Below are 27,137 nucleotides of genomic sequence, written 5' to 3'. Positions count from 1 at the left end.
GCCCACTCTCTGCTTCCTGCCCTGCCTGTTAACCAATCCTCTATCTATGCTAACATGCAACTCCATGCACACTTACCTTGCCTATTAACCTTTTGTGTGATATCTCAAATGTCTTGGAAATCTAGGTATACTTCATCTACTGGTTCCCTTTATTGACCTTATTAGTTACATCCTCAAGGAATTCTAATAAATTTGTTAAATATGATTTCTCTTCAGTATAACCATGTTGACTTATTCTAATCATGCTATGCTTTCCTAATTGCATTGTTAACACTTTCTTAATAATCGATTTCAACATTTTCCCACTAATTTATGTTAGGCTAACTAGCCTGTAATTCCCTGCTTTCTTCTTTTTTGAAAAGCAGTGTAACATTTGCCAATTCCCAATGTGATGGGACTGTTCCCGAATCCAATGAATCCTGGAAAATTATGGCCAGCGTATCCACTATTTCTGTAGCCTTCTCCTTTAGAAGCCTAGTGTGTAGGCCATTGGGCCCTGGGGATTTGTCATATTTCAATCCCTTAAGTTTTTCTAATACTTTTTCTCTGTTGATATTAATTTCCCTAATTTCCTCTCTTTTTAGCCCCTAGTTTACCGTCTATTTCTACAATGAAACTTGTGTGTTCTACTGTGAAGACAGGCACAAAATATTTGTTCAATGCTTCTGCATTTCCTGATTCCCCGTGATAATTTCTCCTGTCTCTGATTCTAACAGACCAATATTAACTTTAACTACTCTCTTCTTTTTTATATACTTATAAAAAGTTCTTACAATCTGTTTTGATATTACTGGCTAGTTTACTCTCATATTCCATCTTTTCCCTTTATATCAACTTTTTGGTTGCTCTTTGCTGGTTTTTAAAACACTCCCAATACTCAGATGTATTACAATTCTTTTAATCTAGTACTAGCCCTAACTTTCTGAGTGAGCCACGGATGGGTCTTTGTTGCTGAGTTTTTGTTTTTCATTGGAATATATTTTTGTTGGACATTTTGAATTGTTTTGTTAAATGTTTCCCACTGTTCATTTACAGCCATTCCTTTTAGTCTATGTATCCAATTTACCTTAGCTGGTTCTTCCTTCTTACCTATGTAATTGGCTTTGTTTACATTTAAGATTGTTGTTTGTGACTGAACTATGTCATTTCCAAATTTAACCTGGAATTCAATGATATTATGAAATTGATTGGGATAATGTTAGAGTTAAAGGGTAAGGAGGGGAGGAATTTCTGAAATTTGTTGAGGAGCACTTTCTTGATTAGTATGTTCTTGGTCCACTTAGGATGGAGGCATTGCTATATCTGGTGCAGGGGAACGGGGTGGATCAAATGTATGTTGGAGAAGACTTGGGTAAGAGCGGTAAGAGTGATCATTGTATCATAAGGTTTAGATTCGGCCTAAAAGTAATACTTCTAAAATTGGAGGAGGGATAACTTCAGTGGAACTAGAGGGGATCATGACAGGGTAAAATGGAATCAGACTAACAGGAAAAACTGAACAATGGGTGATTTTTAAGAAGGAGATGTTTCATTGCAACAATGGCGAAAGGTAGGGGAATAGGGCTCCTTGGATGATGGGGAAGATAGAGAATATGATGACGTAAAAAGAGAGAGTTAATGATGCATGTCAGGTGAATTATTCACGTTAGAACTAAGCCAAATACAATAAATTAAGAGGGAATGTGAAAAGGAAAATACAACTAACAAGAGAACAGAATGGCAGTTAACATAAAAGGAAACCAGAGAATCGTCTACCGGCATGTAAATATTAAGCGGGTAGTAGGAGGTAGTGGGGCCTATCGGGGACAAAGAGAGTGATACATGCTTAGAGGCACAGGGCAGGCTAGAATATTTAATGAGTAGGTTTGTACCAGTGTTTACAAAGAAAGAGGATGCTGACAAAAGATCTGTAGAAGATAGTAGATGTATTGGATGGAGTGAACATTGTTGGGAAGGATGTACTGGAAATATTGGTTGTGCTTAAAGTGGATAAGTTGTCTGATCTGGACTCTTGCACCTGAAGCTGCTAAACGAAGTGGGAGTTCAGACAGTGGAAGGGCTTTCAATAATCATCATATCTTCCCTAGATACAGGGGGTGATGCTGGAGAGTGGCAAACATGACACCCTTATCCAAGAAAGGTTGCAAGAACATTCTTAGTAACTACATCCTAGTAGGTTTAACATAAGATTTTAGAAACAATAAGCAGGGGAATAAATCAATAGGTACTAGGAGAGGTTTGAGCTAATTAAGGAGAGCCAGCATTGGTTTGTAAAAGGCAGATCTGCTTGACTAATTTAATTTTTTGATGAAGTAGCCGAAAAGGTTGATGAAGGGAAAGCAATGGATGTTGTCTATACAGTTTTAAGAAAGCATTTGACAAAATACCACATAAAAGATGCAGGGGCATTTAAGGAAGAACTTTTTTAAATGCAGTAAGTGGTAATGACTTGGAACTTGCTGCCTACAAGGGTGGATGAAGTGGAGAAAATGAATGATTTCTGAAGGAAATTGGATGAGCACTTGAGAGAAATAAACTTACAGGGCTACAGAAATAAAACAGGGGAATGGGACTGAGTGAATTTCTCTGCCGAGAGCTGGCATGGACTCAATGGGCCGAGTGGCTTCCTTTTGTGCTGTAATGACTCTGACCCTATGAATCTATATTTTTTATTCTTTCATGGGATGCGGGCATCACTGGTCATGCTAGCATTTATTGCCCATCCCTAATTGCCCTTGAGAAGGTGGTGGTAAGCCGCCTTCTTGAACCGCTGCAGTTCATGTGGTGTAGGTACACCCACAGTGCTGTTTGGAAGGAAGTTCCAGGATTTTGACCCAGAGACAGTGAAGGAGTGGCAAATCTAGTTCCAAGTCAGGATGGTGGGGAACGTGCAGGTGGTGGTGTTCCCTTGCATCTGCTGTCATTGCCCTTCTAGGTAGTAGAGGTCAGGGGTTTGGAAGGTGCTTTGAAAGGAGCCTTGGTGAGTTGCTGCAGCCACTGGTGGAAGGAGTGAATGTTGAATATGGTGGATGGGATGCCAATCAATTGGGCCGTTTTATCCTGCATAGTGTTGAGCTCTTGAGTATTGTTGAAGCTGCAGTCATCCAGGCAAGTGGAGAGTGTTCCATCATACTCCTGACTTGTGGCTTGTAAATGGTGGACAGCCTTAGGGAAGTCAGGAGGTGAGTTACTCTCCGCAGAATTCCCAGCCTCTAAATTTCTCTTGTAGCTACAGTATTTGTATGGCTTGTCCAGTTCAGTTTCTGGTCAAGGGTAACCCTCAGGATGTTGATAGTAGAGGATTCAGCGATGGTAATGCCGTTGAATGTCAAGGGGAGATGGTTGGATTCACTTGTTGGAGATGTTCATTGCCTGGTACTTGAGTGGCACGACTGTTACTTGCCATTTATCAGCTCAAGCCTTTAATGTTGTCCAGGTCTTGCTGCATATGGGCACAGATTGCTTCAGTATCTGAGGAGTCGTGAATTGTGCTGAACATTGTGCAAACATCAGCAAACATCCCCACTTCAGACCTTATGATGGAGGGATGACCATTGTTGAAGCAGATGAAGATAGTTGGGGCTAGGTCACTTCTCTGAGGAAATTCTGCAGTGATGTCCTGGGACTGAGATGTTTGACCTCCATCAACCACAACCATCTTCCTTTGTGCTACGCCTGACTCCAACCAGTGGAGGGTTTTCCACCTTATTCCCATTGACTCCCATTTTGCTAGGTCTCCTTGGTGCCACACCCGGTCACATGCTGCCTTAATGTTAAGGGCAGTCACTCTCACCTAGCTCTTAAGTTCAGCTCTTTTGTCCATGTTTGGACCAAGGCTGTAATGAGGTCAGAAGCTGAGTGGCACCATGAAACCTAAACTGAGCGTTAGTGAGCAGGTTAATACTGAGTAAGTGCCCCTAATAGCACTGTTGACAACACCTTCCATCACTTTGCTGATGATCATGAGTAGACCAATAGGGCAGTAGTTGGCTGGTTTGGATTTATCCTGCTTTTTGTGAACAGGACATACCTGGGCAATTTTCCACAATGCCAGGTAGATCCCAGTGTTGTAGCTGTATGAGAACAAATTGGCTTGAGACGTGTCTAGTTCTGGAGCACAGGTCTTCAGTACTACCGAAGTACTACTGCTGAGCTGCAGACACTGTGACACATCTGGGAGGGGGAAAGTTACATGGCTGATTTGTACCAGGAGGATAGGGTCCTCAGATTTGGTCAGTGGTCAGAGGCAGGATGATGTGACAGCGAGTGAGGCAGATAATAATGTGGGAAATGATAAACACACCAGAACAAGAAGAGACAGAGAGTACAGGGAGCACATATCTAAGAGTAAATCAGCGGATAAGGCTAGAAGTTGGCAAAAATAATAAAAGGGCAAAACTAAAGGCTTTGTATCTGAATGCATGAAGCATTCGAAATAAAACAGATAAACTGAGAGTACAATTAGAAATAAACAAATACGATCTGATAGCCATTACAGAGACATGGCTATAGGGTGACATAAATTGGGTCCTGAAAATTGAAGAGTACGAGACATTTAGGAAGAACAGGAAGCTAGGAAAATGCGGTGGGTAGCTCTGTTAATTAATGATGGTATTAGCACATTAGGCAGGGATGACCTAAGTTCAGGAAACCAGGATATGGAAATGGTTTGGGTAAAGATGAGAAGTGATAAAGAAGTCACTTGTGGGAGTGTTGTACAGGCCCCCTAACAGTAACTATACAGTAGGACGGGGTATAAAGGAAGAAATAATGGGAGCTTGTCAGAAAGGTAAGGCAATAATCATGGGGGATTTTCATTGGCATAGAGACTGGGAAAATCAGATGGGCAAAGGTAGCTTAGATGAGGAATTCATGGAATGCTTTTGGGATAGTTTCTTAGAACAGCATGTTCTGATACCAACCAGAGAGCAGTCTACACTGGACCTGGTAATTTGCAATGAGATAGGATTAATTAATGACCTCATAGTGAAGGCGCCCCCTTGATGGAAGCAATCATAATATGATAGGATTTCACTTTTAGTTTGAGGAAGAGAAGAGTGGGTCGAAGACTAATATTTTAAACTTAAATAAAGGCAAGTATGAGGGCATGAAAGCTCACTAGCTAAAGTGAACTGGAAAATGAGGTAAAGGGATAGATCAATAGAGATGCAGTGGTGGTCATTTAAGGGGATACTTCAGAATACACAGAATAGATACATTACAATGAGAAAGAAAAATTCCAAGGGGGGCTCACCATCCCTGGTTAGCTAAAAAAATTCAAAATAGTAAGAAAAAGCATATGATTGCGCAAAGATGGGTGGGGCATGTCAGAATATTGGACAGAATATAATAAACAGCAAAGAATGACCATAAGATTGGTAAGGAAGGAATAATTAGAGTACGAGAGAAAGCTAGCTAGAAATATAAAGACAGATAGTAAGAGTTTCTATCGATATTTAAAAAAGAAAAGAGTTAACAAAGTGAGCGTTGGTCCTATAGAAAGTGAGTCTGGGAATTAATAACGGAAAATCAGGAGAGGGCAGATGAATTGAACTGATATTTTGCTTCGGTCTTCACTAAAGAGGACACAAGTAAGATCCTAGAATTAGATATAAATCAGGAAATGGAAGGGAGGGAGGAACTCAGGGAAATTCCAATCACCAAGGAAGTGGTACTGAGAAAATTGATGGGGCCGAGGGCTGACAAGTCCCCTGGCCCTGATGGACTTTGTCCCAGGGTCTTAAAAGAAGTGGCTAGTGAGATAGTTGATGCGTTGATTTTGATTTTCCAAAAGTCCTAAGATTCGGGGAAGGTTCCATTAGATTGGAAAATAGTGAATGTAAGTCCTTTATTCAAAAGGGGAGGGAGGCAGAAAGCAGGAAACTACAGGCCAGTTGGCTTAACATCTGTCCTTGGAAAAATGTTAGAAGCTATTATTAAAGATATTATAGCAGGGCACTTGGCAATTCAGGGTAATAAGGCAGAGTCAGCATAGTTTTGTGAAAGGAAGATCATGTTTGACCAATTTATTGGACCTCTTTGAAGTAGTAACGTATGCTATGGATAAAGGGGATGTACTGTATTTAGATTTCCAGAAGACATTTGATAAATTGCCACATCAAAGGTTATTGCGAAAAATAAAAGCTCATGATGTAGGGAGTAACAAAATGGCATGGATAGAAGATTGGCTAGCTACCAGGAAACAAAGGGTAGTCATAAATGGGTCATTTTCTGGTTGGCAACATGTAACGAATGGTGTGCCACAGGGATCAGTGCTAGGGCCTCAACCTTTTACAATTTGTATAAATGGCTTGGATGAAGGGACCAAAAGTATAGTTGCTAAATTCGCTGATGACACAAAGATAGGTAGGATAGTAAAATATGAAGATGACACAAGGAGGCTTCAAAGGGAAAAAGATAGCTTAAGTGAGTGGGCAAAGACCAGACAAATGGCGTATAATGTGGGAAAGTGTGAAATTATCCATTTTGGTAGGAAAAATTTTTTAAAAGCATATTATCTAAATGGCGAGAAATTGCAGAGCTCTGAGGTACAAAGGGACCTGGGTGTCCTAGTGCATGAATCACTAAAAGCTAGTATGCAAGCACAGCAAGTAATTAGGAAAGCTAATAGAATGTTATCATTTATTGCAAAGGGAGTTGAATACAAAAGTAGGGAGGTTATGCTTCAGTTTTACAGGGCATTGATGAAACCACATTTGGAATACTGTGTACAGTATTGGTCACCTTATTTAAGGAAGGATGTAAATGTGTTGGAAGCAGTTAAGAGAATGTGAACTACCTGGATTGGGCGGGTTGTCTAATGAGGAAAGGTTGGACAGGCTAGGCTCCTGGAGTTTAGAAGACTAAGAGGCGACTTGATTGAAATATATAAGATCCAATGGGGTCTTGACAGGGTCGATGTGGAGAAGATGTTTCCTTTTGTGGGAAAATCTAGTACGAGGGGCCACTGTTTAAAAATAAGGGATCGCCCATTTAGGACAGATGAGGAGAAATTTTTGCTCTCAGTGGATTGAGAGTCTTTGGAACCCTTGCTGAAAAGGCGGTGGAAGCAGAGTCTTTGAGTTTTTTAAGGCAGAGTTAGATAGAGCCTTGATAAGCACGCAGGTGAAAAGTTATCGGGGGGCAGGCAGGAATGTGGAGTTGAAGTTACCAACTGATCAGCCATGATCTTATTGAATGGTGGAGCAGGATCGAAGGGTCGAGTGGCCTATCTGCTCCTAATTCATATGTTCGTATGTACTACCAGAATGTTGTCAGGGCAAAAATCCTTAACAGTATCCAGTGTCTTCAGCCATTTCTTGATATCATTTGGAGTGAATCGAATTGGCTGAAGACTGGGGTCTATGATGCTGGGGAGCTCAGGAGGCGGTCAAGATAGGTCATCCACTTGGCACTTCTGGCTGAAGATGGCTGCAAATGCTTCAGCCTTGTATTTTACTGGGCTCCCCATCAATGAGGATGGGGTTATTTGTGGAGCCTCCTCCTCCAATTAGTTGTTTAATTGTCCACCACCATTCCCAACTGAATGAAGGTTGACTACAGAACTTCAATTTGATCCATTGGTTGTAGGATTGCTTAGCTCTGTCTATTGCATGCTGCTTCTGCTGTTTGGCATGCAAGTAGCCCTGTGTTGTAGTTTCTCCAGATTGACACTTCATCTTTAGGTATGCCTGGTGCTGCTGCTGGCATGCTCTCCTGCACTCTTCGTTAAACCAGGGTTGAGCCCCCAGCTTCATGGATATGGTAGAGTGAGGGATATGCCGGTCCATGAGGATACAGATTGTCATTGTATACAACTGTGCTGCTGTTAATGGTCCAATGCACCTCATGGATGCTCATTTTTGAGTTGCTTGATCTGTTTGGTACTCATCCTATTTAGCATAGTGGTAGTGCCACACAACACAATGGAGGGTATCCTCAGTGTGAAGATGGGACTTCGTCTCCACAAGGACCGTGCAGTGGTTACTCCTACCAGTACTGTCATGAAGAGATGTATCCGCGACAGGTAAATTTGTGAGGACGAGGTCAACTAGGCTTTTCCCTCTAATTGATTCCCTCGCAACCTGCCGCAGACCCAGTCAAGCAGCTATGTCCTTTATGATTCATCCAACTCGGTCAGCAGCGGTGGTACCGAGCCACTCTTAGTGATGGATATTGAAGTTCCCTACCCAGAGTACATTCTGTGCCCTTGCTACCCTCAGTGCTTCTTCCAAGTGGTGTTCAACATGGAGAAGTACTGCTTCATCAGCTGAGGGGGGGGCGGTAGGTGGTAACCAACAGGACGTTTCCTTGCTCATGTTTGACCTGATGCCATGAGACTTCATGGGGTCCAAAGTCGATTTTGAGAACGCCCACCCAACTCCTTCTCGACTGTATACCACTGTGCCGCCACCTCTGCTGGGCCTGGCCTGTCAGTGGGACAAGACATACCCAGGGATGGTGGTGGTGGTGTCTGGGACGTTGTCTGTCAGGTATAATTCTGAGTATGACTGTGTCAAGCCATTGCTTGACTAGCCTGTGAGACAGCTATCCCAATTTTGGCACAAACCCCCAAATGTTAGTAAGGAGGATTTTGTAGGGTTGACAATGCTGGGTGTGCTGTTGTCGTTTCCCCTGCCTAGGTCGATACCAAGTGGTCCATTGGTTTAATTCCTTTTGGACTTTGTAGTGGTTTGATACAACTGAGTGACTTGCTAGGCCATTTCAGAGGGCATTTAAGAATCAAAGACATTGCTGTGGGTCTGGAGTCACTTGTAGGCTAGACCAGGTCGGGATAGCAGATTTTTTTCCCTAAAGGACATTAGTGATGCAGAAGGGTTTTTCTGACAATTGACAATAGTTTCATGGTCACTATTAACAAGACAAACGTTTAATTCCAGATTTTTATTAATTGAGTTTAAATTCCACCAGCTGCTCCTATTCACGTTTGTGCATTCACTTAGTACCTTAGTGCAGGTTGCTTTGCCTGTCCTAATTCTTCTCTGCAGTGGCTGTAGCATAGCTGCTGGAAGCCTGCTGACTTTCACTGGGGGAGACTGCAAATTACCGTGCATGATGCTGTCCTCGAGCAACTATGCCTGGTTTCAGACTGCTTCATTTCAGCATGTGTGGCAGCAGTCTCTGCTAGCTGGCCAAAAGGCAACATCAATGGCACTGGTGGAATGGCGAGATGGATGCACAATTGCTGTCATCCTGAGAGAGGGCAGCAGGTTCATGCATGACAGAGCCACTGGCGCTCTTCTGGGCATGGCCTCAGTAACTCTAATAATCTGTTGCAGGTAGATTACTAGACTAGATGCCCCTTTGAGTACTGGCGTCTGCAGCCATAATGACAGCATTCTGAGCCTGCATGGCACCAAGCTGAGCTGGCATGACAACAAGCATGATTCTCATGTCCTCAGACTGAGCTTCCGTTGCACTATTGGGATGTTGGGTGGCTTCTGTCTGTGTTGCAGTGGAAGCTTAGACATCAGGCACCAAACACTGCACCATGGGTGGCTCTGCAAGTGTTGTCATGGACTTGGCCACTACTTCCACACTGGAAAGGATGGGATTCAAGCTCTGCACAAAGCCTTGTGCCAAGTTGGAGCTGTCATGTTTCTTGACAAGAGACCTGACATTTCGCCAAGCACCTTAATGTACATGCTAATTAGCATTCTCCTGTATACTGCCCCACCAAGGCCCTCATTTGAGTTCTCTGCAGCAGAACTCATTTGCGGCCTTGCATTCTGATAAACTGGTAACTAAAGCATACTTGCCTCTGGCCTGGCTGCAGCCCACTAATCTCCTCAGATTCATTTTGTGCCAATCCCAACTCTACCCTATAAATTATGATCAGTGCCAGCATCTGAGCTGGTGGCTGTAAGTGTCATCAGATCAATCGATGGTGCTTCTTCATCAGAAGTCTGTTGTAGCTCTTGCTTTCATGCCAAGTCTGCACCGGCTGACAAGGACATGGAGCAATGCACTTGATTTGTTTATCTGAAGCAGAAATGCAGAAGTGGAGGTTTAGGGTGAGGGGAGGATGAGGTCGAAAACAAGAGTCATAGAGGTCTACAGCACAGAAAAAGGCCCATCGAGTCTGCACTGGTCAAACAAGTACCTAACTATTCTAATCCTATTTTCCAGCACTAGGCCCATAGCCTTGTTTGCCATGGCATCACAAGTGCACATCCAAATACTTCTTAAATGTTATGAGGGTTTCTGCTTCTACCATCCTTTCAGGCAGTGAGTTCCAGATTCCCACCACCCTCTGGGTGAAAAAATTCTTCCTCACGTCCCCTCTAAACCTCCTGCCCCTTACCTTAAATCTATGCCCCCTGGTTATTGATCCCGCCACCAAGGGGAAAAGTTCCTTCCTGTCTACCCTATCTATGCCCCTCATAATTTTATACACCCCAATCATGTCCCCCCTCAAACTTCTCTGCTCCAGGGAAGATAATCCCGGTCTATCCAATCTCTCCTCATAACTAAAACTCTCCAGCCCAGGCAACATCCTGGTAAATCTCCTCTGCACTCTCTCTAGTGCAATCACATCCTTCCTATAAAGCGGATTCCAGAACTGCATGCAATACTCTAGCTGTGGCCTAACCAGCATTTTATACAATTCCAGCATAACCTCCCTGCTCTTATATTCTATGCCTCGGCTAATAAAGGCAAATATCCCGTATGCCTTCTTAACCACCTTATCTACCTGTTCTGCTACCTTAAGGGACCAGTAGACATGTACACCAAGGTCCCCCTGATCCTTGGTACTTCCCAGGGTCCTACCATTCATCATGTATTCCCGGGGCTTGTTTGTCCTGCCCAAGTGCATCACCTCACACTTATCCGGATTAAATTCCATTTGCCACTAATCAGCTCATCTGACCAGCCCATCTATATCCTCCTGTAATCTAAGGCTATCCTCCTCACTATTTACCACCCCACCAATTTTCATGTCATCCACGAACTTACTGATCAACCCTCCTACATTCAAGTCTAAATTGTTTATATATACCATAAACAGCAAGGGACCCAACACCAATCCCTGTGGAACCCCACTGGACACAGGCATCCAATCCCAAAAATCACCCTCTGCTTCCTGCCACTCAGCCAATTTTGGATTCAATTTGCCAAATTGCCTTGGATCCCATGGACTCTTAACTTCGTTATCAGTCTCTCATGCGGACTTTATCAAAAGCCTTGCTGAAGTCCAGGTAGACTACGTCAAATGCATTGCCTTCATCTACACACCTGGTCATCTCTTCGAAAAATTCAATCAAATTGGTCAGACATGACCTCCCCTTAACAAAATCATGCTGACTGTCCTTGATTAATCCCTGCCTCTCCAAGTGAAGATTCATTCTGTCCCTCAGAATTGCTTCCAATAGTTTCCCCGCCACTGAGGTTAGACTGACTGGCCTGTAGTTCCCTGGTTTATCCCTTCCTCCCTTCTTGAATAACGGTACCATATTGGCTGTCCTCCAGTCCTCTGGCACCTCTCCTGTGGCCAGAGAGGCATTGAAAATTATTGCCAGCACCCTGCTATCTCCTCCCTTGCCTCACTCAACATCCCTAGGATACATTTCATCTGGGCCTGGAGATTTATCTACTTTAAAGCCTGCCAGACCACTTAGAACCTCCTTCCTTTCTATGCTAATTTCTTTAATTATATCACAGTCCTTCTGCCTGATTTCCATACCCATGTCGTCCCTCTCACTTGTGAACACCGACACAAAGTATTCATTTAGAAACCTACCTACATCTTCCGCCTCCAAACACAAATTACCACTATGGTCCTTAATGGGCCGTACTTTTTCCCTAGTTATCCTCTTACTCTTAATGCAATTGTAAAATAACTTTGGATTTTCCTTTATTTTATCTGCCAATGTTTTATCATGCCCCCTTTTTGCTCTCCTAATTTCCTTCCTGCACATTCAGGGTGTCTGCTATTTTGAGCCCTCGGGATCTGCCATAAGCCTCCCTTTTTCACTTTATCCAATCCTGTATATGCCTCGACATCCAGGGTTCCCTGGATTTGTTGGTCCCACCCTTTGTCTTTACTGGAATATGTTAGCCCTGTACTCTCCCTATTTCCTTCTTGAATGAATCCCACTGCTCTGACACAGATTTACCTAAAAGTAGCTGCTATCAGTCCACTCTGGCCAAACCATATCTGATCTTATTAAAATCAGCCTTCCCCCAATTTAGAACTCTGATTTCTGGCCCATCCTTGTCCTTTTCCATAACAACCTTGAATCTAACGGAGTTATGATCACTATCTGCAAAATGCTCCCCCACTGATACCTCTACCGCTTGCCCGGCTTCATTCCCTAAAGTTAAGTCCAGGACCACCCCCTCTCTTGTAGGACCTTCTAAGTACTGGCTTAAGAAGCTCTCCTGGATGCATTTTAAGAATTCCACTCCCTCTAAACCTATCTAAACCTATCAAACTACTACTGACCCAGGTAATGTTGGGGAAGTTGAAATCCCCACTATTACTATCCTAATATTTTTACACTTCTGTGAAATTTGCCTACATATCTACTCTTCTATTTCTCTCTGACTGGTTGGGGGCCTGTAGTACACTCCCAGCATTGTGATTGCTCCTTTTTGGTTTTTAAGTTCTACCCATATGGTTTCATTTGAGGAGCCTTCTAAGATGTCATCCCTCCTTACTGCTGTAATTGATTCCTTGATCAATATTGTGATACACCCTCCTCTCTTACCTCCTTTCCTGTCTCGCCTGAAGACCCTATATCCTGGTATATTGAGCTGCCAATCCTGCCCCTCTCTCAACCATGTCACTGTGACAGCAATGATATCATACTTACATGTTAATCTGTGCCCTCAACTCATCTGCCTTATTTGTCAGACTCCTTGCATTTAAATAAATACCATCCAACCTTGCCAAACTCCCTTGTGCCTTAACTGGCCCATAATTTCTATGCCTTCCAGACTCACTTGCTCTCTCTTCTAATTTTGGTTGTGCATCTCCACCTGTTGAACCTCCTCTCAGGATCCCATCCCCCTGCCAAGTTAGTTTAAACCCTCCCCAACAGCAGTAGCAAACCTCCCCGCAAGGATGTTGGGCCCATTCCAGTTCAGGTGCAACCCATCCACCTTGTACAGGTCCCACCGTCCCCAGAAATGGTCCCATTGTCCCAGAAATATAAAGCCCTCCCTCCTGCACCATCTCTCCAGCCATGCATTCATTTGGACTAACCTCCTATTTCTATACTCACTAGCGCGTGGCATCGAAGTAATCCAGAGATTACTACCTTTGAGGTCCTGTTTTTTAAATATGCTTCCTAGCTCCCTAAATTCTGCTTGCAGGACCTCATCCCTCTTCCTACTTATGTTGTCCGTGGACCTAAGAGGTCCGTGATCACATCATTTTCATTATAATGTTGACTTTTCTACACAGTCAGCAAATCAAATTGTTCATTTTTACATGATAGAATCTTAAAAATTACTGTGATCAATGTTATCATACAACTGCTTATCACTCATATTAAATTATTTTAACAGATTCATTAATCTATTTAAGACTAAAAGGAAAATGTCCATTAAAATAGAGATTAAATGAATTTGTTATGTACAACAGCATTGTTCAGAATGATTTACAGGCTGTAATATCTGATGTGTGCTAACTGCAGCATATATATATTTCAGATGTTGAAGCTCTTCAGGAAGTTAGAAATATGGCCGTCAACATACAGCCTGTACACCATGAAACTTACCATGACACAAAAGGTATATTTTCACTGTTGCATGTTTCATTTCCTGATTTTTATATTTAATCTATCACATATCATTTGTAAAATCTAATTCACATCCCATAAAAAAATGGAACCTTAGAGATAAATGTGTAGCATTAAGCTATTTTGAAGCACTGTATACAATCTTATTTTGTAAAATGATCTCAAGTATCACTCCTTTAGGCTGGGCAGACTGTTTGCTTGTTCCCTCTCTATTTTATGTGTTGCTAATACTTTAGGCAGTGACAGAAATGGACCTTGAAGCACGTATGTTATTTTCACCAACAAAATTCTAATTTGTCACAATCCATTTTAAGCCATATTTGATGTAGCATACACCAGGATACACAACTTACCCATTTTAATCTAATACATGTATTTTGATAATGTTGCACAAAATTAACATCTGAAATATCATTCCCTGTGGAAAATACATTTTCATAGATATAGTTGCCATTAGTGCTTCCAAAGTGCATTAGAGGCTTATTGAATCGTGCATCATTTTCATTACTCTTTTCTACACATAGCCATTCATTCACTAGCGTCTCCATACCAAGAAGGTCCTGGATGAGTGTATTACCATTTGGCAGGCTACTAATCAACTTGTGAGTGGAGTGATGGATTTTCAGGGTCTTGGTAGCCAGTGAGCCTGCATCCAGGAAATGGAGGAATGCGCTTCATACATACCAAAATACATACAAACATAGATACGAGCAAGGAGCAGGAGTAGGCCATTCAGCCCCTCGAGCCTGCTCTAACATTTAATAAGATCATGGCTGATCTGATAGTAACCTGAAATCTGTATCCCACCCACCACTGATAACCTACCACCCCCTTGCTTACCGAGAATCTATCCACCTCTGCCTTAAAGATATTCAAAGACTCTGCTTCCACCACCGTTTCAGGAAGAGAGTTCCAAAGACTCACGACCCTTTGAGTGAAAAAAAATCATCTCTGTTTTAATGGGTGAACCCATATTTTTGAACAGTGACCCCTAGTTGTAAATTCTCCCACAAGAGGGAACGTTCTCTCCACATCCACGCTGTCAAGACCCCTCAGGATCTTATATGTTTCAATCAAGTCATCTCTTACTCTTCTAAACTCCAGCAGATGCAAACCTAGTCTATCCAACCTTTTCTCATAAGACAACCCAGCCATTCCAGGTGTTAGCCTGGTAAACCTTCTCTGAGCTGCTTCCAGTGCATTTACATTCTTCCTTAAATAAGGTGACCAATACTGTACACAGTACTCCAAATGTTGTCTTACCAATGCCCTGTACAACTGAAGCGTAACCTCTCTACTTTTATATTCAATTCTCCTCGCAATAAATGATAACATTCTATTAGCTTTCCTAATTACTCGCTGTACTTGCATACTAGCCTTTTGGGATTCATGCACTAGGACACCTAGATTCCTCTGCATCTCGGAGCTCTGCAACCTCTCACCATTTAGATAATATACTTCTCTTTTATTCTTCCTGCCAAAATGGACAATCACATTTTCCCACATTAAACGCCATCTGCCAGATCTTTGCCCACTCACTTAATCTATCTATATCTGTTTGTAGCCTCCTTATGTCCTCTTCACAACTTACTTTCCTACCTATCTTTATGTCACCAGCAAATTTGACAACCATCCCTTCAATCCCTTTGTCCAAGTCATTTATATAAATTGTAAACAGCTGAGGCCCCAGCACTGATCCCTGTGGCATTTCACTTGTTACATCTTGCCAACCTGAAAAAAACCCATTTATGCCTACTCTCTGCTTCCTGTTAGCCAGCCAATCTTCTATCCATGCGAATATGTTATCCCCTACACCATGAGCTTTAATTTTCCGCAATAATCTTTGATGTGGCGCTTTATCAAATGCCTTCTTGAAATCTAAGCACAGTACATCCCAGCACGTTACCTCCGCTAAGAATTCCAATAAGTTGTTTAAACATGATTTCCCTTTCACAAAACCATGTTGAGTCTGCCTGATGACCTTGAGTTTATCCAAGTACCCTGCTGTAACTTTTTTAATAATAGCTTCTAACATTTTCCCGACGACAGATGTTAAGTGAACTGGCCTGTAGTTTCCCACTTTCTGTCTCCCACCTTTTTTGAATAATGGAGTTACATTTGCTATCTTCCAATTTAATGGGACTCTCCCCAAATCTAGGGAGTTTTGGAAAATTAAAACCAATGCATCAACTATCTCACTAGACACTAGGATGAAATCCATCAGGACCCGGGCTCTTGTTAGCCCGCAGCTCCAACAATTTACTCAGTACCACTTCTCTGGTGACTGTAATTTTCTCAACTTCCTTCCCACTTCCATTTCCTGGTCTATTGCTGCTTCTGGAATGTTACTTCTATCCTCTATAGTGAAAGCTGATGTAAAATACCTGTTCAATTCACCTGTCATCTCTTTGTTTTCCATTATCAATTCTCTAGACTCACTTTCTATCAGGACCAATGCTCACTTTATTAACACTTTTCTTCTTTAAATATTTATAAAAACTCTACTATCTGTTTTATATTTCTGACTTAGCTTTCTCTCATACTCTAATTTTTCCTTCCTTATTCGTCTTTAAGTCATTCTTTGCTGTTCCTTATATTCTGTCTAATCTTCTGGCCTTCCACCTACCTTTGCACAATTGTATGCTTTTGTTCCATTTTGTAAATGATTATGAACCTCCTGATCACTTTGAATAATAAGAGTTTCAAATGTCCATCCCAGACCTGTCAAAAAATGGAATAGGTCTGATATCACTAAGAATCTAACAGGACTAACTTACGTTAAACATCTAAGCTGCTGTTGTCCTGTTTGTGCACCAAATCAGGGTGATAGCATCGCTAAACTTGACTACAATGTTTTCAAAGTATAGCATCACTGGACTTTGTGCAATGATGCTTTCTCTGGAAAATGGTTGGTGAAAGCTAAGCATTTTCTTAAAAGGGTAGGTTTTCCAATAACATTTTGAGAGACACATTTACCAGATACCTTTTGAACAATAATGATGCATTAAGGGCAATTAGGGAGGGTCAATAAATGCTGGCCTAGCCATCGACGCCCATATTCCAGGAATGAATATATTAAAAAATGTTGTGGTGTTTTACCCTAAATTATTATGTTAGTATGTTAGTTACAATCCTTTGCAAGGAACATAACAAACAAGAGAGAGCCCAAATATTAGATTGCAGCAGAGAAGTGAAAAATTTTGTGATACAGTGTTAAATTCCTATTGTCTACTACATATAGTTAATGTCCTTTTTTTGTGCTAGATGAATCATCTGCTGACGAAGGTGAGGAATGCAGTTGTTTGAGCTTCAATTTCTTATCATTGCTATCAAACAGTCCCATGTTAAATTTGGCAGGGGTTATGTGTCCGGTGAAGCTTACTTCATATTACACCTTTATGTTGGAACAAAATATTCTACTGCATCTATGTGTCACATACTAACCAGGCTTGTGGCCTTCCGAGATAAGGCTGAAAACTCTGGTGAACTTGTACAGTTTTATGCTATAGATGCATACTTACAGAAAATTGATTATTTTTGTCTGACCTTCATTTATTTAGGATTGTTACATATACTGCAGAAAGAATGCTCAATAGGTCTGAGCAGCATTCAGACTTAGATGTCAAAGGATAAATGATCAGTTATTTAGTTTGCTCTGACATTTGGTCTGCCTGCATGTAGAAATGACAAGCTTCCCCTGTTTGCTAAGCAAGTTACAGCAATACTGACTTCAGTCATAATGACACTAAGATAGCTATCAAGGGACTTTGTTTTTGAAAGAGGAAAACTGACCAGTGTTTTCCCCCCTTGATTGCCATTTTACTTCTAGTGCTACATAGTGCCTAGAAGACTGTAATATCTTCTTGGGTTAAATAACTTCCTGACACTCATTAAGCTCACACACCAGGAGTGACTACTTGAGTGAAGGATCAGAACATGACTTGCACATGTAAAACTATAGACCAGCAAGTGGCCAATGGCCCAAATATTGAAGTTGCCTTGTTCTGTCGCAGAAGGTACAATGCAGTGTAACGCCCTGCCACTGACTTCGCTAGATGCTGATCCATATTTTAAATCTCAGGAATAAGATTATTTAGTTGGGATGGGCAGTCTACACCTCGAGACGCACTCCAGAGGTGATTATCCTGACGAAATGTTGGCAGATAAGTGTAATCCAGCCACCACAATTGGGGGAAGCGAAAGAAAGTGAAAAACTGTTTTGTTTATTTAGGTGCAATTGAACCAGGAACCATTAAGAGATAATAGATCTCGTCTATGACCTTTGTTCCTTACCTTTTGAGAGCCCTTCCCAAGAACCTGTTACAATGTGTGCTGGTTGGAATTTGAGATAGCCCAGAAATTACCCTATACAATCCCCCAAGGTTTATGTCAGGTATGAAAATTTAACACTGAGCGGAAAAAAGCAGGAATTCGGTGAAGTTTGGTTCCACCCAACATTCCTGCCCTATGTGGGCAATCTATTCATATTGCATCCTATGCCACCCAAGGGACTGTGGACTCAATGGCTTTAGGAGGGAAGAGACAATAGAAGGAAATTAGATGGAATCAGAAGGTGGTGCTTAATGCCAGAAGCTTTCAGCAGGAACATTAACAACTATAATTTCACAGTTCTGATATAGTTCCCCATTGTAAACTCATTTCATAAATTACATATGAATCTACTGTAGCATTATATGTCTTAATTTGGAGAATATGCTCTATCATTTACCATATTTTTTTATTCACTGATGGGATGTGAGCTTCGCTAGCTAGGCCAGCATTTATTGCCAATCCCTAATTGCCCTTGAGAAGGTGGTGGTGAGCTGCCTTCTTGAACCGCTGCAGTCCACATGGTGTAGGTACACCCACAGTGCTGTTAGGGAAGGCGTTCTGGAATTTTGACCCAGCAACACTAAAGGAACGGTGATATATTTCCAAGTCAGGATGGTAACTGGCTTGGAGTGGAACTTCAAGGTGGTGGTGTTCCCATGTATCTGCTGCCCTTGTCCTCTAGATGGTAGCGGTCGTGAGTCAGAAAGGTGCTGTCTAAGGAGCCTTGGCGAGTTTCTGCAATGCATCTTGTATATGGTATACACTGCTGCCACTGTTCATCAATGGTGGAGAGTGTGAATGTTTGTGGCATTGGTGCCAATCAAGCAGGCTGCTTTCTCTCTTGGATGTATCAAGCTTCTTGAGTGTCGTTGGAGCTGCACCCATCCAGGTAAGTGGTTAATATTCCATCGCACTCCTGACCTGTGCCTTGCAGATGGTGAACAGGCTTTGGGGAGTCAGGAGGTGAGTTACTCGCTGCAGGATTCCTAGCCTCTGACCTGCTCTTGTAACCACAGTATTTATATGGCTAGTCCAGTTCAGTTTCTGGTCATTGGTAACCCCCAGGATGTTGATAGTGGGGGTTTCAGTGATGGTAATGCCATTGCATGCCATGGGGCAATAGTTAGATTCTCTGTTTTTGGAGATGGCCATTGCCTGGCACTTGTGTGGCACAAATGTTACTTGTCACTTGTCAGCCAAGCCTGGATATTGTCCAGGTCTTGCTGCATTTGGACATGGACTGCTTCAGTATCTGAGAATTCGCAAATGGTGCTGAACATTATGCAATCATCAGCGAATGTCCCCACGTCTGAACTTATGATGGAAGGAAGGTCATTGATGAAGCAGCTGAAGATGTTTGGGCTCAGGACACTGTAATTTGGTATCTTTATGTTTTTATTTCTGTCTCTTCCTCTTCTTCTGTCTCACTTTTTCAGCTTTTCTCTCCGTAACTCATGTTCTTACTTCCTTCTGTGTCCTCCTCTGTTTTCTATCTTTTTCTTGTTTCCTTTCAAGTTGGAGGTGATAGCTGGCTTGGTGTAATGTGACAGAACTGAGCTATCAAGGTCTGCAAACTGCATATTCCAGATGGGATTATTGGGAAAATATGGGCCGGGATTTTCCGTGAAACGCTTCAAGTGCGTTTGCAGGCGTAAAAAATCGGCATTCCACCCGCCGACTGCAATGGCAGGTTTTTGTGCCGTATTGTGTGCTTCAGATTGCATTAATTATTTATCCATGGGGAACACGCCAAAACGTAATTTCCCTGGTGGGCAGTATCTGAATCGCCTGCCCTGCCCATGACCTTAGTGCTCCCGAAATCCGGGCGACATATTTAAATGGCGCCCCTGCACAGCGTCCGCATTCTCTGCAGCCCAGGACAACTCTAGTGAAGACATGGCTTCCAAAGGCAGTGTTGCGGGAGGTCACCGGTAACGGTTGTTGGCTTTGTACAAAGAGGAGAAGAGTCAATTCTCTCTTAACTCTAAATTCGCTTTATTCACGTCATTAGATCATCTACATATAGCTTATACGTCTGGTTAAATATAGACATGCAGTTTACAACAGGTTATACAGTTTTATACCCAAAACTAGGATCTAAATGCACACTCACTAGGTTTCTCTGACACTCCCTGAGTAGTCACAGAATATAAAAGCTAACACCTGAAAAGGAGAGCTGACGCTGGCCAGGCGTTCCGTTCTCTCTCTCTTGCATCTCTACGTTGCTGACTTAGGTTCTTCGCTTCTGCGATGGTTGGTCTCCAGAGTCTCGCTGCTTCCATGCCCAAAATCCTTCATTCTTATTCCGAAATCTTATCTCTCCAAGCTGTGCTTTCTCTCTCCCGTTGGTTTAGGCCTGCTTGCCTGATCTGTGGCATATTCTCATTGACTTTGTTCCAAGGCTAGGCAGTATCACCTCGTTCCTCCTTTTCTAAATAAGGACTCATCACATTTTCTTTGTCTTCAAGACACTCAACTACTTCAAAACCGGTTCTAGCCAGTCCAGATCAGTGATTGGACTCAGGTTTCAAAAGTTGCTCAGGCCAATGACTGAGCTCAGGTTACTTCAGGTCAAAAGTTGATTTTGCCTGTGTCAGCAGTTCAGCTGCAGCCCCTGGCCAACAGCAGAAAGTATGCTGCGCCCAAATTCCATGACGCCTCACTGGTGCGCATGTTGGATACAGTCAAGGCCTGCCGCGATGTTCTCTACCTTTGCTCTGGCCGCAGGACTTCCACCAAGGTGACCAATCCGGCATGGGAGGCAGCCGCAGTGGTGGTCAGTGCAGAAGAGGCAGCCACCCAGTGCAGGAAGAGGACGAATGATCTTCTCCATTCCGCCAGGGTAAGTCGACTGCCTCATCACTCTCAACTCTCACACTCACAAACCCATCACACATTCACAAAGATCTCACTCGCTGCCAACTCAAGGGAGATCGCCACTCACTCGCACACACCCTGACATCTCCATCTGGCCTCACCTCCTCTGGAATTTGCTTCTTAATCCTGTCCAGGGCTCCATTTGCCACCCACTCATGCCAGGCATCTTTATGATCTGCTCCTCCATGCGTCTTGTTCACACTCTCTCCATCTGTCCTCATACAGGACAAGCTGGCTCACAATAAGAAGGAGAGATCCTAGACCGGGGGTGGAGTTCCCGAGATCAGGGTTCTCACGGACTTTGTGCATAGAGCTCACTGGAGAGGACATAGACCATGCCTGTGCCAAGTGAGGATCCTGCACTGCAAAATCCATCAGTCAGCCATATCGTAAGTGATTTCTCCTGTTTCAGAGTCACCTATTGTGCACTAATTGTCTCTCCTTTCTTTAGTAGGCACCTCTGGGAAGCTGCTGAGGGCATCCACGAACCAGGCCCTCAACTCCAATCCCAACGACACCTCGGATGAGGAACCTGAGGACAGCACCTTTGAAGACCCATCACAGCATTCACCCACACCCTCCAATGCGCAGAGACACACAGCTTGGCGGCACCTAGTTCCAGATTCACCTCGGGGTCCCAATCTGGTGAGCACATTGCACCATCTGGTCCATAGCAGGTGAAGACAGTGACATCAGAGGTCACCAGCACTCAGAGGACTGCTGGAGGCCACAATTCTGCTGAGTCTGCCGAATCGTGTTGATGAAGCTGCAAAGACAAGCACGAGTACATCAGGAAGGGATGTCAGCTGCACTCAGATTGCAACGCATGATGGAGGAGTTCGTCTGAGGAGGAAGGTGTAAGGGAAGGATTTCAGAGGGGGGAAGGAGTCCAGAGAGGGGAAGGAGTCCAGAGGAGGGGATGTCCAGGTGAACGTGCAAGGGAGGGGTCTGTTGAGTCCATGACTGCCTCATTGGGAGCGAACTGAGGGTGGGCGAGGTAAGAGGGAATGGTGAGAACGACCGAGGGCAAAGTGAGGCGGTAGGGTTGGGTGCGACGGTATCAGTGGAAGCGACGGCAAATGTGGTTGGTGGGGACTCAGAGGCAGACATGGACCCTGGGGGTGGGAAGGAGGAGATCGGGGAGGTTAATGTGGATGGGGGTGGGATTTTCGGGAAGGAAGGGAATGTAGACGTTCACCAGGACATCGCCGAAAGAAATGGGTTGTGACTGGTAGGTCACAGTGGGAGGTGGAAGTTGATGCCGGGGTGTTCGACAGTGATGTGAGAAGGGAAATGGGTGACTGGGGGAAGGAAAAGGCTAGGGGAGCGCAAGAAAAACTGTAGCACTACCATACTTGCTAAATTGAAAGTGAAACGAGAGTTGTGGTGGACGAGAACAGGTGCTGAATGGGAGTGCGCTCATTGAGTGGGCGGAGATGCAGGTCAGCTCAGATAATCACCTGAAAGCCAACCCCAGCAGGCAGCATTGAAAATGCTCAGGACATTGAGATGAATGTGGTGGGAAGGATCCATGTGCGTGGGAGAGTGCTTGCGCAAGGCTCTGAAAGGTCCTGCCACACACACTTCTCCCTCCAGAATCACTCGTGGATTTTGAACTCATTCCCCTCTCTGGACTCCTTCCCTTACACCTTCCTCCCCCTCTTCCACCTACGTCCCCAGCTGCTGTCTTCTCCCCCAATACCCCCTCCTCCCTCCGTACTCCCTCCCCCCTCCCAACCTTATTCCCCCCCCCAACACCTTCATCCCCCCCCAACCTCTGATGCAGCAGATCTGCTAGGTGGGGGGGGGGGGGGGGGGGTTATGCAGGGGAATGCAATGCGAAATCTGTCAATGAAGCTGAAATACGCCATTACGCATTATTCAGTGAAAGTGAATATATTTTCAGATTGTAAAGTGACAAAATGTGGTCACCTGTGCAACCATGATCAGAATTTCTTAAGTTTTGAACGCCCTAAACTTCTAGGTGCTGCTCTGACATCTGCAGCAGGAGTGGAGACAGCTTGTGCAATGGTTGGTCCTGATGCCTCTGATGACCTCGGCATGGGTCCTCTAGAGAGCCGAGGCCTTGGGGGCCCCAGCTTGCTTTGGCTGTCCTCCTGTGGGCCAGATGCTCCCTCTGCGGTATCAGAGGATAAGGTTGAGGGGGTCACAGGCAAAGGGGACACGGAGGAAGAGGACAGCCTCTGAGACTCCTGAGTGGATGTCCCAAGGGTCTCCAGCTCCCGAGGGCCCCGGCCTGACTGCTTAAGCAGAAGGTGCACCTGAGGGGACGTCGAGGTACCCAGGTTCCCCCTTGCGTTGCCACTGCAGGAACTCACCTATGGCTACTGTAGTGGAGTGCAGGTCTGCACGCATCTCCGCATTCTGCTGGACCAGGGTCCCCGTGGTGTCCACCATCTTCCATATGCCCACATGTGGGCACCACTTCATCAGAGAGCAGGTGGACACACTCCTCCAACTGATGTGCCACTCTGTTGAGGCCTTCCAACAGCTCTGCATGATGTTCCCCCACCTTCTGCTAAATCTCCAGGTTGAGTTGGATAGCCAAATCCAGTGGCTCGTCATCTGAGTCCGACCTCACAGATGCCTCTTCCCCAGCAGTTCTCTGAGTGCCAGGGAGCTCGGCTGATCCTGCCTCCTCTTGATGTGGACACGTGTCCACGTGGTGACCACCAAATTGTGAACCCAAGCCTGCTCTAGATCCAGGTCCCACCAAGGTGCCTGTCTCTGTGCTGGTGGAGGATGTGGGTAAGCGCTGTCACCGGTGTTCCAGACTGCTTATTTCCAGATCTTCATTGGAGGAGGAGTCCTCTTGGCTGGAGGTAAGGAGGTGGATGGAGCTGAGGGACTGGCTGGCTGAGGGCGTCGGGAGCTTGGCAGATCTCCCTGTGAACCAAAGTAGAGATAATTAGTGCATGTCAGCAGAGTCAAAAGCAAGAGAGAGAGCACTCACAGTTGCATTGAGGGAGGGATGATGTGGCAGGATCCTCACGTGGGTGTTCGCCGCCGACCTCACCATTGCCGGAGACATGGTCCATGTCCTCACCAATCAGCACTGTGGCACGCTTCTCAAAGAGTGAGGGACCAAATGTGGGCCATTCCATCCCGGGTCTGGTACTTCTCCCTGCTGTTGTGAGCCAGCATCTCGTGCATGAAAACAGATGGAGAGAGTGTGAGCAGGACACATGGCACTGCACGGAATGTTTGTGTGGTGAGTGGAGACATGGACAGTATGAGGATGCGAGCTCCAGAGGATATGAGCCTGAGGAAGTTGTGAGCGTGTGTGTGAGAGTCAGTGGTGTTGTCTCTTGAGGTGTAAGATCCCTGTGGGTGTGTGATGGGTTTATGAGTGTGTGAGTTGAGAGTGATGAGAAAAGTAACTTACCTTGGCGGAACGGATGAGACCATTCATCCTGTTGCAGCAGTGGGTGGCTGTCCCCTTTCGCAGAGCACTGGCAATGACCACCGTTGCCATCGCCTCCCAAGCTGGATTAGTGATGTTGCTGCCCATCCTGCAGCCAGAGCGGGGGTAGAGGACATCACAGCAGGCCTCCACTGCATCCAAAAGGTGCTTGAGGGATGCGTCATTTAGAGCTGGGGTGGGGGGGAGCGCGGTGTGCTGCAGTCTTCTTGCCTTTCGGAGCCATGTCTTCTTTGCAGCAGTTGTGAGCTGGAAGCACTGAGAGGTGTGCATGCGCATGCACTTTAAATATGGCGCTCGGCGAGGTGATGGCGTGGCTGGTGAATGAGAGTCTGCCCGCGATCGAAACAGTGTGTTTTCCTGGAATGCGTAATTAATAAGGCGGGATTGGGATGATACAGCGTGAAAAGCCACCATTGCGGCTGGCGGGTAAAATGTCCTTTTTCCCGTCCATTACCGCACTTAGTGCAAATCTGGGACAATTCTGCCGCTAGTCTGGTGTATTTATCAAACTGCTTGTATCATGGCTGCCTGCAGGGTGTCCCTCATGGTAGAGGTCACATGAGTATGGCAAGTCAGCTAGGACATGTATTAGTGATTGATTTTCAAAACCCAAACACCTCCTTTTCATAATGAACAAAAGATAACTTTGCATGCATTAACATGTGTAATTGTAAATTATCCAAGTTACCCACTATACTCATGCATTAACAAACTATTTGTTATTCACATAAGGTTGCTGCATATGTATTGCACAGATAGTCGTTAAGTCATGCAGGTCTCTTAATGGTACGCATACGTGTTGTCATTGGCTGTCGCCTGGGTGATGTCCCCATTTTAGTAGTTGTGACTTCTCTCCAGCTTTTCAAAACTCAATCTCAGCTCCATTTCTGGCACCATGTTACAAGCTCAAAGTCTACAGTGTTTTTAGTCTGGTGACTTTATTGAACTGCTTATATCATGGCTGCCTGCAGGGTGTCCCTCATGGTAGAGGTCACATGACTATGGCAAGCCAGGTAGGACATGTATTAATGATTGCATTTCAAAACCCAAATATGGTGGACTGGGAGTGCAAAACTGCTGGAGATGTCCAACAAATGACCGACAAACATGGGAGCTGGCTGTTTGGAAGGTGCAGGCAGGAGGAAGTACCAGGTCAGGCAAGGCTGTTGTCATTTTTAAAAGGCAGACAGCAGTATTTTTAAAGGCAGCAGGCCCCGAGGGAGCGACAAGGGAGCCTGGCCACTGCAGACATTTTGACTGGCAGAAGGAAGAACCCAGGTTCTCCAATGCTTTCCTGGACATCTAGGTTCAGAGGGAAGTCCTATTCCCTCAGAATGGGAGAAGATCAACTCACCACGTCAAAAAGGTATGGATGAAAAACGGAAGATGTGAGCAGTTGGGTTATCCTAAATACGTGGCTGCAGTGTCGAAAGAAAATCAGTGACCTGATGCATGTTGGCAATGTGAGTGCAGAGCATAATATTAAGCTTACAGCTTTAAATGTGACTAAAGCAGAGTAAGAAGTGGGAAAATGGGTGCCCACCAAGTCAGCAGCAATCCCCAGACAGCAGCATTGGCTGCCACATGCACTGTAGCCTCTACATTGAGGATAGTGGTCAGTTAGAGTTGACTCCTGCACTACCAGTACTGAATGGCCACGTGCAGATGGCGTCCCTGTGGCGTCATGATGTATAGAACACCACCAACATAGGCAGAGTGCATTTCTATGATAAAGAAAGAGTGACTTGTATTTATATAGTGCTTTTCAAGATTGCCAGACATCTCAAAGTGTTTTACAACTAATTAAGTACTTTTTGAAGTATAATCACTATTTTAATGTAGGAAACATGTCAGAAAAATGTAGAATGGGCAAGTAACAATGGAAATTTATAGAAACATAAAGCGGAATCATCCCAGATTTGCACTAAGTGCAGTAGCAGGCGGATAAAACAACATTTTACCCTTCGGCCGCAATGTCGGGTTTTCATGCCAAATTGTCCCAAACCTGCTGCATTAGTTATGCATTCCTGGGAAACACGCCGTTTTGATGGCGGGCGGGTTCTCATTCGCCTGCCACGCCATTACCTTGCCGCTTCAGCAAGCCGGGCGTTATATTTAAAGTCCAACCATGCTTACACATCTCAGTGCTTCCAGCCCACGACTACTGCAGGGAAGATGTCCATGAAAGGGAAAAAGACTGCAGCCCCCAGGTTTAGTGACATGTCACTGGAACGCCTTTTGGACATCGTGGAGGCCTGCCGCGATGTCCTCTACCCCTGCTCTGGCCACAGGATGGGTAGCAGCATGACCAACTAGGCTTGGGAGATGATGGCAGTGGTGGTCACTGCCAATCCTGCACAGAAAAGGTTGGCCACCTAATGCGGATAGAGGATGAGTGCTCTCATCCATGCAGCCAGGGCATAGCAACCATCCCATCGCTCTAAACTCACACAATCAAGCCCATCACTGGCATCTCACTCACTGCCAGCTCAAGGGACATCACCACCCATTCTCACACACATACCTTCACATGTCCATCTGGCCTCAGCTGCTCTGGAGACTGCCTCCTCAGCCCTCACCACCTTGAGGCCACGTACAGATCAACATGTGTCCCCACACACACCCTGGGTTACCCTCCTATCCCAATACAGCCCTCGTCCTGCAGCCTCTTCCCTTGCCTGAGGCCACTTTTCTCCCCTTGGCCATTTTTCCCCCCT

The 27,137-nt window shown here is 44.6% G+C and overlaps 1 protein-coding gene across 1 annotated transcript in view; it reads left to right on the top strand.

The window, feature by feature from the left end:
- Positions 1–27,137, top strand: part of LOC144687792 (uncharacterized) — a 270,728-nt gene that overhangs the window by 139,078 nt on the left and 104,513 nt on the right. The window contains exons 11-12 of the mRNA XM_078554296.1: positions 13,678–13,758; positions 17,031–17,051. Coding sequence (XP_078410422.1) covers positions 13,678–13,758; positions 17,031–17,051 — 102 coding nt within the window. The remainder of the gene's footprint in view (positions 1–13,677; positions 13,759–17,030; positions 17,052–27,137) is intronic.

The sequence above is a fragment of the Cetorhinus maximus genome, chromosome 12 (assembly GCF_964194155.1).
Source record: "Cetorhinus maximus chromosome 12, sCetMax3.hap1.1, whole genome shotgun sequence".
NCBI lineage: Eukaryota > Metazoa > Chordata > Chondrichthyes > Lamniformes > Cetorhinidae > Cetorhinus > Cetorhinus maximus.
Note: the sequence above shows the minus strand (reverse complement) of the source record. Positions and strands in the feature narration are given on the sequence as shown.